General features: G+C 33.2%; 1 protein-coding gene across 2 annotated transcripts in view; it reads right to left on the minus strand.

Moving 5' to 3' along the window:
- LOC145255738 (tubulin polyglutamylase TTLL5-like) overlaps nucleotides 1-12,379 on the minus strand; it is a 459,668-nt gene that overhangs the window by 94,942 nt on the left and 352,347 nt on the right. The window contains exon 24 of one of the 2 annotated variants that reach the window (XM_080114368.1): nucleotides 8,278-8,424. The exons of the other annotated variant lie outside the window; for it this stretch is intronic. Within the exon in view, the coding sequence (XP_079970494.1) occupies nucleotides 8,278-8,424 (147 nt within the window). The remainder of the gene's footprint in view (nucleotides 1-8,277; nucleotides 8,425-12,379) is intronic. 2 annotated transcript variants of the gene reach the window in all.

Raw genomic sequence — 12,379 nt, forward strand, 5'->3', positions numbered from 1 at the left:
TTTCTTTTCTACCTTTTTTTAAAAAAATAAATCAACGGCCTTAGTTCCATTTGCTGCAGCGCTCACCTTTGTTGCTAGGTGATTCCTTGTTTTTTGTTTAATTTACTTCGGAGGAAGAAAGGGAGAGAGAGAGAAAGTGGGGGAAAGAGAAAGGAGTTTTGGTTGTTTTGAAAGTAGGAAGGCAGGGATGGTAAACATTACAATCTGTACTCCTATAAATTCGTTTTTCTTTTGTGTGTATTGATATTCATATAAAAACCCTCTCTTTTCTATTTATTTAAAAAGAAAATACAATTTTCTTATATAGGTTGTGGAATTGCATTCATTAGCAAAAGATCTAGCTAGTTTGCATATTCTTTTAAACATTCATTTTAATTAATTCCCTGTTAGTTTTTTCGGTGTTGTTATGGGATGATCATCTAGAGTTAACTATTACGTGTAATTATATTCATGCAGATATTCTACATGATTTATACTTGCATAATATTTGCGTAAAATCTTTACAGTAAACAAAAAATTGTTTTCATATATATTTTTGTTTAATCTATTAGTCTATCTATCTATAAAAGTAAAAGTGTCTGTGTGTCTGTGTCTGTGTACATTTCCCTACGCAATAATTCTGTCAATTTTTAGTCTACAGACACAAAATTTGATATACAGGGTACTGAGATTTGGGAAAATCTTTGATCGGTTTTTGGCTGGAAATTTGGCTGATAAGGGGTCAAAGTTCAATTATTTGACTTTTGAGAACTCTACCAAACTCCTCCGACAATTTTGGGTCTAAACACTTGAAATTTAAGAGATAGGTTTCCTTGGACATGGATCTAACTTAATAACTTGATTTGAACCCAAAACAAATGTTAAGGGGTCATAATAGGGGTAAAAATTTAAAAACTTTTGACCTCTGCGGTCTCTATGAAATTACTCAGACAATTTCTGGTCTAAATATTTGAAATTTTATGTAAAGGGTATTCAGAGATAGGGTAAGCTTTTTAATTGGTTTGGGTCACAAATTTTTAGTTACCAATATATAAATGTATGTATGTATGTTTGCATGTCTGTCCAACACTTTCGACAGAGGCGACGGATTTTCTCAAGATCAGTATCGTTTTGAAGACGACAAACATCGAAAAATTGGCTAAAAACATTAATATCTTCACCTTAAACTTTTCTACAGGGGATGAGTCGCTTTTTTCGCTGATATTTTTGAAAGTCATCCTCTCCTTTCGATTGTCTAGCCTAAATTTTTAAAAATGTCACTTCCAGTTTGGCGGTGGTCGTAACAGCATAGACGTCAGTCCCCCCCCCCCGTTCTTTTCCTCCTTTGCTGTACGGGTTCGAGCCTGCCTTCCTACTACCACTCTTCTTTTTTTTGCTCAACATACACATCCAAACATCTGGGCAACGCCGGACTGAAATGCTAGTATTATATATATATATATATATATATATATATATATATAAGTGAAAATGTGTGTCTATGTACATTTCCCTACATAACAACTCTGTCAATTTTCGGTCTACAGACTCGAAATTTGACAAAAGGGATACTGAGATTTGGGAAAATCTATTTGATCCCAAAACAGTGAATTTTAAGGGTCAAAATTGGGGTCAAAGTTCAAAAATATTTTATCTCTACGATCTTTAACAAATAACTCAGCCAATTTTTGGTCTAAACATTTGAAATTTTACATAAAAGATATTCAGACATAGGGCAAGCTTTTTAATCATTTTTTGTTAAAAGTTTGCTTCCAAGGGGTCAAAGTTCAAAAGATTTGCCCTTTGCAGTCTCTAGCAAACTATTAAGCCAATTTTGGGTCTAAACATTTGAAATTTTACATAAAGGATATTCAGACTTTCAGCAAGTTTTTTTAATCATTTTTGGGGCGAAAATTTGGCTGTCAAGAGGTCAAAGTTTATAGAGTTGACCTTTACAAACTCTACTAAACTCCTCCACGAATTTTGGGTCTAAGCACTTAAAATTTTAGATGTAGGTTTCTTGGGCATGGGTCAAACATTTTAATTTAATTTGAGCCCCAAACAATAAATGTTAAGGGGTCAAAATTGAGTTCAAAATTAAAAAGAATTTGACGTCTGCAGTCTCTACCAACTTTTCTCAATGGTAGTTAAGAAAGCCTATTATATAGAAAGGCATTACCGTACATATTCACACTTTTTAATATATACATATGCACATAAAGTTATGAAAGGTACATAGGGCCCGAGTAAAGCCAGGCGAAACTGCTAGTATACATATAAAAAAGGTGTTTCATTAGAGGAAGTGAACTTTAAATTGACAACTTTATCACAGTTATTTTAAGTTTAGCTTAGTTTGGCAATTTATCATGAAGAGACTGACACCCAAGCAGCATTTGCAAATTTATTTTATTTACATTTGATAAATGAATCATTTCACAAAATGGACCTGTCAACTGGCCACCTAGTTTGTGCAATTTAACCCCATTAGATTATTTTTCTAAGAGATATGTAAAGTCCCATGTCTATATTAATAAATCAAACATAATAGACCACTTGGATGACAATATCTGACATGTGTAAAGTTTGTGAAAATTGAATTTCCAGCATGTATGCACGAGCTGGGGTGGGGGTGGGGCATATGCCCAAAATTGTCTATTGTATTTAAATTATAAATGCCAAAAATTAATTTTTGGAATTAACTACATATTTGTATAAGAAACATATTTTTCTGTGATTTATTTTAATGTCACTGCCTCAAAAAAAAAAACAAAAAAAAACAACATTATATAATTATTATTTTTATGTGTTTAACAAGATTCCAAGGTGACAATGAGGATAGGTTCTAATTGTTTATAGAATGCACCTAGCAGCATTTCCAAGCCTAACAGATCATAGCCTGATTGTCTGGCTTAAATAAAAGCCAATCGGAATGGTTGCTACAGATAAATATCAGCTACTTGGCATCTGAAAAACCGTGTTTTGTGTAGATATGTCTAATCAGGCTGAGGAGGAAACTCTGTTATCTTATGATCTTACCAACATAGGAATGTCTTATGATCTTACCAACATAGGAATGTCTTCAGGAGTCAATACCGAGGAAAAATCAGGAGAATTAAAGTTTCCAATTCAGTGCAAAGTTATATACACAGAAATAAAATAAGTAAATTAATAAGGAAAACTTTCTGCCAAAGAAATTTGGATTAAGGTGAGATATTTTCTCTTTCTGGGGAATTGGACAATCACTTGGTTACTAGTGAAAAGTGGAATCTCAAAGTTTGAGGCAATTTGATATGGATTCAGTCCACCTTCAGATTAATGTATAATATGGTTATTTTGAGACTGAGATTTGTAATGCTTCTTTGGGCATATCATACTTCAATGATGAAATTTTTTACTACTTAAAGAAGTGAAGGCAAATAATGTCTGAAAAGCAAGGTTTGGGATAAATGGAACTCCTCAATCTGAGAGGTCAACTCCTCTCAGATAAAGTAAACTCATTTCAAACGTCTACTGCCTTATGGCCAGACTCACTCAAAGGAAAGGCTTTGGATGTTGACTCGGAGAAAAAAATCCAGAGCCGGTATCTCCAAGTCTGAATCCATGGTGAAAATGAAATGGATGAATGAAGCATCCCTTGCCAACAACAACAACAATAATAAAAGCATTACTAAACACCACCGACAATGAGATATACGGTAAGAATCACTCATTAACAAGGCTCATGTTTTAACTGATCATCTGAATGAGAGACAACAAACCCAGAAGTCCTCAAGAAGAATATTTGCTTTTTATCGCTGCAATATTTTTGTGTTTTTGAAAGCAACCGATACTAGGATGACATAACGCTTCGATGAAAACTTCTCACATGCATCTGGAGTGCTTACATAATCTGAATCGTCCATGACAGCAAATTCTTTTCAAATGAACGTATGCATAATACTCTTCCCAAGCAATATTATTTTGTGCTGATCAACATAATCAGTTTACCCCTTCCTGATTGAAACTAAAATAGATTCTAAATTGATAAGCATCCCTAACAGCTATCTTTAAAACCCCATTTAAACCTCAATCCCAATCCTAAAATAACATACAAACTAAATTAAACTTTCATATTATTTGCATTCTTCAGACTACTGTTCTCACCTTGAGTGTTATTGTCACAATGTTTCGGCCAATAGACCTCTGACCTTCTTGTAAAACTCAGGATTGTTTCAATTAAACTCAAGAACCTGCACAGAATTTCAAACAGAACACTTTATTACATTCATGGGAGTAGCATGCTCATGTTCAATTGTATTTTTCAGTCACCCACACTGTGGTTGAACCTTCAACCTTTACAATTGAATTTTTCAGTCACCCACACTGTGGTTGAACCTTCAACCTTTACAATTGAATTTTTCAGTCACCCACACTGTGGTTGAACCTTCAACCTTTACAATTGAATTTTTCAGTCACCCACACTGTGGTTGAACCTTCAACCTTTACAATTGAATTTTTCAGTCACCCACACTGTGGTTGAACCTTCAACCTTTACAATTGAATTTTTCAGTCACCCACACTGTGGTTGAACCTTCAACCTTTACAATTGAATTTTTCAGTCACCCACACTGTGGTTGAACCTTCAACCTTTACAATTGAATTTTTCAGTCACCCACACTGTGGTTGAACCTTCAACCTTTACAATTGAATTTTTCAGTCACCCACACTGTGGTTGAACCTTCAACCTTTACAATTGAATTTTTCAGTCACCCACACTGTGGTTGAACCTTCAACCTTTACAATTGAATTTTTCAGTCACCCACACTGTGGTTGAACCTTCAACCTTTACAATTGAATTTTTCAGTCACCCACACTGTGGTTGAACCTTCAACCTTTACAATTGAATTTTTCAGTCACCCACACTGTGGTTGAACCTTCAACCTTTACAATTGAATTTTTCAGTCACCCACACTGTGGTTGAACCTTCAACCTTTACAATTGAATTTTTCAGTCACCCACACTGTGGTTGAACCTTCAACCTTTACAATTGAATTTTTCAGTCACCCACACTGTGGTTGAACCTTCAACCTTTACAATTGAATTTTTCAGTCACCCACACTGTGGTTGAACCTTCAACCTTTACAATTGAATTTTTCAGTCACCCACACTGTGGTTGAACCTTCAACCTTTACAATTGAATTTTTCAGTCACCCACACTGTGGTTGAACCTTCAACCTTTACAATTGAATTTTTCAGTCACCCACACTGTGGTTGAACCTTCAACCTTTACAATTGAATTTTTCAGTCACCCACACTGTGGTTGAACCTTCAACCTTTACAATTGAATTTTTCAGTCACCCACACTGTGGTTGAACCTTCAACCTTTACAATTGAATTTTTCAGTCACCCACACTGTGGTTGAACCTTCAACCTTTACAATTGAATTTTTCAGTCACCCACACTGTGGTTGAACCTTCAACCTTTACAATTGAATTTTTCAGTCACCCACACTGTGGTTGAACCTTCAACCTTTACAATTGAATTTTTCAGTCACCCACACTGTGGTTGAACCTTCAACCTTTACAATTGAATTTTTCAGTCACCTACACTGTGGTTGAACCTTCAACCTTTACAATTGAATTTTTCCAAGTACTCTAACCACTGCAGCATGGATCCTTGTGGAGAATTCTAGTACGAATTTTAGAAGCCTTAAACCTACTTTATATCTAGATGAAAATATCACTATTTATTACTACATCTTATTACTATATATATATATATATATATATATATATACTAGCATGGGTGCCCGGCGTTGCCTGGGTGTTTAGGTGTATGTTGAGCAAAAAAAAAAAAAAAAGTGGTAGTAGGAAGGCAAGCTCGAACCTGTACCACAAAGGAGGAAAAGAACGGGAAAAAAACCCTAACGTCTTTGCTGTTACAACCACCACCAAACTGGAAGTGACACAGGTTTAAATTAAGACTAGACAATCGAAAGGAGAGGATGGTTTTTTTTAAAATATCGGCAAAAAAAGCGAGCCCCCCCTCCCTGTAGAAAAGTGCCCAGTTGAAGGTGAAGATATTAAAGTTTTTAGTCAATTTTTCGATATTTGTCGTATGAAAGGTCGAACTTCAAAACAATACTGATCTTGTGAAAATGCATCGCCTCGGTCAAAAGCTTTAGGCAGACATGCAAACATACATACATAGATTTATATATCTGTAGCTCAAATTTTCAACCCAAACCGATTAAAAAGCTTGCCCTATCTCTGAATACCCTTTATGTAAAATTTCAAATGTTTAGACCAGGAATTGTCTGAGTAATTTCGTAGAAAACGAAGCGGTCAATTTTTTTTTTTTTAACTTTGACCCCTATTATGACCCCTTAACATTTATTGTTTTGGGCTCAAATCAAGTTATTAAGTTAGATCCATGTCCAAGGAACCTATATCTAAAATTTCAAGTGTTTAGACCCAAACTCAAAAGGTCACATCGTTGAACTTTGACTCCTTAAAAGCCAAATTTCTGGCTGAAAACGGATTACAAAGATTTTCCCAAATCTCAGTAATCTATATATCAAATTTCGAGTCTGTAGACTGAAAATTGACAAAGTTATTGTGTAGGGAAATGTACACAGACATACAGACAGACACTTTCACTTTTATAGATATACCGGCATTGCCCGGGTGCTTGGATGTGTGTGTTGAGCAAAAGTGGTAGTAGGAAGGACGGCTCGAACCCTTATCGCGAAGGAGGAAAAGAATGAGAAAAAAACATGACGTCTTTGCTGTTACAACCACTACCAAATTGGAAGTGACGTAGGTTTAAATTAAGGCTAGACAATCGAAAGAAGAGGATGACTTTCGAAAATATCAGTGAAAAAAGCGACCCTCCTGTAGAAAAGTGTCCAGTTGAGGGTGAAGGTATTAATGCTTTTAGTGAATTTTTTTATATTTGTTGTATGAAAGGTTGAACTTCAAAGCGATACTGATTTTGTGAAAATTCGTCGCCTCTGTCGAAAGTTTTAGGCAAACACGCGAACATACATACATACATTTATATATTTGTAGCTCAAATTTTCGACCCAAACCGATTAAAAAGATTGCCCTATGTCTGAATACCCTTTATATAAAATTTCAAATGTTTAGACCAGAAATTGTCTGAGTCATTTGGTACAAACCACAGAGGTCAAATTTTTTTTTAACTTTGATTCCTATTATGACCCCTTAAACTTTATTGTTTTGGGCTCAAATCAAGTTATTAAGTTGGATCCATGTCTAAGGAATCTATATAAAAATTTCAAGTGTTTAGACCCAAAATTGTCGGAGGAGTTTGGTAGAGTTCTCAAAGGTCAAATCGTTGAACATTGACCCCTTAACGGCCTAATTTCTGGCCGAAAACGGATTACAAAGATTTTTCCAAATCTCAATACCCTGTATATCAAATTTCAAATCTGTAGACTTAAAACTGACAGAGTTATTGCATAGGAAAATGTACACAGACACACAGATATGTTCATTTTTATATATAGATATACTAGCATTTCAGCATTGCCTGGTTGTTTGGAGGTGTATGTTGAGCAAAAAGAAAAAAAGCTGTCAATTTTTTTTAAACTTTGACCCCTATTATGAACCCTTAACATTTATTGTTCAGGGCTCAAATCAAGTTATTAAGTTTGATCCATGTCCAAGGAACCTATATCTAAAATTTCAAGTGTTTAGACCCAAAATTGTCGGAGGAGTTTGGTAGAGTTCTCAAAGGTCAAATCGTTGAACTTTGACCCCTTATCAGCCAAATTTCTGGCCGAAAACGGATTACAAAGATTTGCCCAAATCTCAGTACCCTGTATATCAAATTTTGAGTCTGTGGACTGAAAATTGACAGAGTTATTGCATTGGAAAATGTACACAGACGCACACACACACACGGACATGTTCACTTATATATATATATAACTGTCTGTCTGAGTGTCTGTGTGTTTAAGTTTTCAAATTGTAAACTCTAAATTATCTATATATATATATATATATATATATATATATATATGCATATTAATAAATTAATGCCAATAGTACATAAAATAAATGATTATAAGAATATCATTAAGATTAGCTTAGCAGCAAATCTTTGCATATTTTAGTAAAAATGAGGTTTTTATCATGTGAGGTGGAGAAGGAGGAGGGGGAGGAGGTTGTCTGATAATGACTTCTCCAGCAGCAGAAGAAGGAAGAGGAGATGGTCAGTTATCATTTAATGATTATTCCATTTCCAAGAAAAGGAAGGTTTTCATCGCAGATGTTTGAAGTGTCAGTAGCTTACCTTTTTATAGTGCTGCACAAACTCAGCCAGTTCTTGTGCTAAAATTCTTGCACGTTCCTTTAGGGGTAGTTTTTTACTAGGCACAACTACGCAAAAATTTCTTTGTAAGTTAACAGCAGCTCTCTTTAAAAAGCGTAAAACCAGATCCTGGTATAGGAGAAAAAAGTGGAGAAAGAACAAAAAAACAAAAACAAAAAAAGCAAAAAACAAAAACACATGCTGATATGAAACAAAATAATGAAGCAACCAAATAAAAATTAAATTGAAAATGTTTTGAAAACATTCAATATTTAATGTATCATGATTTTGAGATTTTTTTTTTTTTTTTACTTTTGCAATAAACTAGTACACCAATTCAATGTATTCAACATGAATTATGAACTGTAGTTACCCAGTGTTGCCCGGAATTCTTTTTACTTTCATTTTTGTTTCACTTTGTAATCAATAAAGAAATCAACGGAACTTCACAATGCTGTAACGAACACCCATAAAACCCAACCCAATGTTCTCTCTCAAAAATTAATCCTTCTTTTAGTAGCTGTTCTCTTCATTTGCAAATGAATGCCATATATAAAAAATCTAACTATAAACACAAAATCGTTTTTCCACTGAAAATCAAGTGCCAACATGCAAAACCGTCTCCCTCTTCAAAGCTTGTAATCCTTCATCTCCATTGATAACATTTAATCCTCCTTTATATTTTAAACCATATATCATTATTTTTATTTATTTATATTTTGAACCATATATCATTATTTTTATTTATTTATATTTTAAACCATATATCATTATTTTTATTTTTTTATATTTTAAACCATATATCATTATTTTTATTTTTTTATATTTTAAACCATATATCATTATTTTTATTTATTTATTTTTTAAACCATATATCATTATTTTTATTTATTTATTTTTTAAACCATATATCATTATTTTTATTTATTTATATTTTAAACCATATATCATTATTTTTATTTATTTATATTTTAAACCATATATTATTATTTTTATTTATTTATATTTTAAACAATATATCATTATTTTATATTTTAAACCATATATCATTATTTTCATTTATTTATATTTTAAACCATATATCATTATTTTCATTTTTTTATATTTTAAACCATATATCATTTTTATTAATTTATATTTTAAACCATATATCATTTTTTTTATTTATTTATATTTTAAACCATATATCATTATTTTTATTTATTTATATTTTGAACCATATATCATTATTTTTATTTATTTATATTTTGAACCATATATCATTATTTTCATTTATTTATATTTTAAACCATATATCATTATTTTCATTTATTTATATTTTAAACCATATATCATTATTTTCATTTTTTTATATTTTAAACCATATATCATTATTTTTATTTATTTATATTTTAAACCATATATCATTATTTTTATTTATTTATATTTTAAACCATATATCATTATTTTCATTTATTTATATTTTAAACCATATATCATTATTTTCATTTTTTTATATTTTAAACCATATATCATTATTTTCATTTATTTATATTTTAAACCATATATCATTATTTTCATTTATTTATATTTTAAACCATATATCATTATTTTCATTTATTTATATTTTAAACCATATATCATTATTTTCATTTTTTTATATTTTAAACCAGTACAAGGGAAGAAACTATTAGAGTAGAAAGCTTTCAGGTTTCAGTGTAGGGTTAGGATTCTGCAAATTGTTTGGTTAGTTGGGTAGATTTACATTAAAGGAGTACAAATGTGTTCAGTTCGTCTGAGCACATTCCATTAAAGTACTTGTAAAACAGGACACAACATTTTGGTGATGGGACAGGGGTTGCAGTTTGGTTGATATCGTGGGATCGGGTTAGGTTGAAGACTTTTTTTGAACTAGTGGCAGATTCACCAGCCCAGATGTGGCAGCAATAATCCATGCATGAGCACATGGTGGTCTTGTAGAGATATAAGATACTCTCAGGTGTCAGCAACTTTCTAGCCCAAAAGAAAGAACCCTGGCAATATCCTTAATGTATTTGTTCCAATTCATGTCGCTTGTGAATGTAAAGTCTGAACAAAGAGCTTTTCGGTAGTGTATAACTAGACATGGCAATCAGTGGTTAGGACGGTTTCTTGTAATTGGCAGCATTAAGTGTTAGCATCCATTTATGCCTCTATTTCAATACAAACTGGAGGTCTTCCTCTAACTTTCATTCATTGTGTTCATTCATTTTCTTCTCATGTCTGCTGTAGATTATGCTATCATCAGCAAATATATACATCTTGGAGACAATTTTACCAGAGAGCTCATTTATAAATATCAGGAATAATAAACGTCCTAAGATTGACCTTTCTGTCCCATCCGCATTTATATGGTGTTGTTTTGATGTACGACCATCGATGACAGCCTGGATTTTTCTCTGTCTAAAAAAGATTTGATTATATTAAGTATTCGTCCAGTAATTCTGTATGATTTAATTTTCATGAGCAGGCTATCATGTACAAACCCTGTCAAAGACCTTAGATATATCTAGGGCTACCACCCTATCCTCTCCTACCTTATCCAGTGCATGGTATATATGTTCAGAAATTACATTACTCTCCCCTGATCTTGAGCAAGTGGTACAATGGGGAAAGAGGTGGCTTGTTACTTTTAATGCATCTAAAACCAAGCTTTTATCTTTATATCAACACTCTGATCCCCATCTGGCATCAATTGAAATGAATGGCTCTCGTCTTGGGGAGGCCTCATGTTTTGACAAGCTTCTGGGCTTGACCTTTACTCCTGATCTTAAATGGAACACATACATTAAATCTGTTGCCAAGGCCACTGGAAAAATGGTGGGATCCTTCTATCGATCCAGTAGATATCTCACTGCTGATGCAATTCTCTTTCTATATAAGAGCCAGGCATGTCCAAGGATGGAGTACTGTTGTCACATCTGGGCAGGAACTGCTAGAAAGGACTTATCCTGGCTTGATAGCAAAATAGACTTCGTAGCCTTGTGAGGGATGTCCTTTTCTCTTCCCTGCAACCTCTTTCTCACAGAAGAGATGTTGCAAGTTTGTCTCTGCTTTATCATTATTTTCATGGCAGGTGCTTGGCTGAGCTCCATTCTATGGTCCCTGCCCCCTCACCAAACTTTCACAAGAAACACCCGTCTAGCAGAAAACACTATCACTATTTTCCACCACTCTTTATCTGTGCATAAACCTAAACATAGATTCCATGCGCAAAACTTCTTTCTTAGAACTTCACGCCTATGGAATTGTCTTCCGTTTTCCTGCTTTCCAGCTGACTACAATATGGTTGCCTTCAAGTCTAACGTAAACAAGTTTTTGATGAGCCGTTCCATACAAGTTAACAAATTTACTGAATCTCCATTATTAACGGTTACTATATTGTCCAATTTCTAATGTACACTCTTTAACCTTATCTTCGAGTGGCCTCTTTGCCTTGATAAGAGGTGATGCCTATGTAAAAAAAAACAAAAAATATTTGCAGTAGAATGAGCTTGCCTAAATCCACTGTCATTTAGTATCTATGAGATGGTGGACTAGTGCTTGATTAAGAACTCAGATTTTGGCAAAGAGAGGGAGGAGGCTAATGGGGCTATAATTGAGTAGGTCAGTTCTTTCACCAGAATTCTTGAAAACTGGTATCACTGAAGCAATTTTACAGCAATCAGGTAAGCAAAATTCAGGTAAAGAGTTTGGAGAGAACGAGGACAAACTTCATGAAGCATTATTTTTAACTATTATAGCAGGGATGAGATTAGGCCAACACGCCTTTGAGGTGTCTGGGTTTTTATGATGTCACAAACAAGAGAAGGGGTGGTTTTCAAGTCATCAAGCATGGCTCCTGTTCGCCAAGGGAAATTTGAGAGAAAGTGGTTTGTTGGGTCTAAGTTCAAAGCGTCAACAAATGTCATTTGAGTTATATTTAAATATTACAGCATTGATTGCTCATTAAATTATTAATTAAAATAAATTTAAACTGTTATAAAACTATAATTACATGTCAGGTAATCCTTTTTAATCTCTATAAAATTATCAGATGTAAATAATTTTGAAAATATTTTAACAT

The sequence above is a fragment of the Euprymna scolopes genome, chromosome 31, assembly GCF_053919585.1.
Source record: "Euprymna scolopes isolate OS-2025 chromosome 31, ASM5391958v1, whole genome shotgun sequence".
Classification (NCBI taxonomy): domain Eukaryota; kingdom Metazoa; phylum Mollusca; class Cephalopoda; order Sepiida; family Sepiolidae; genus Euprymna; species Euprymna scolopes.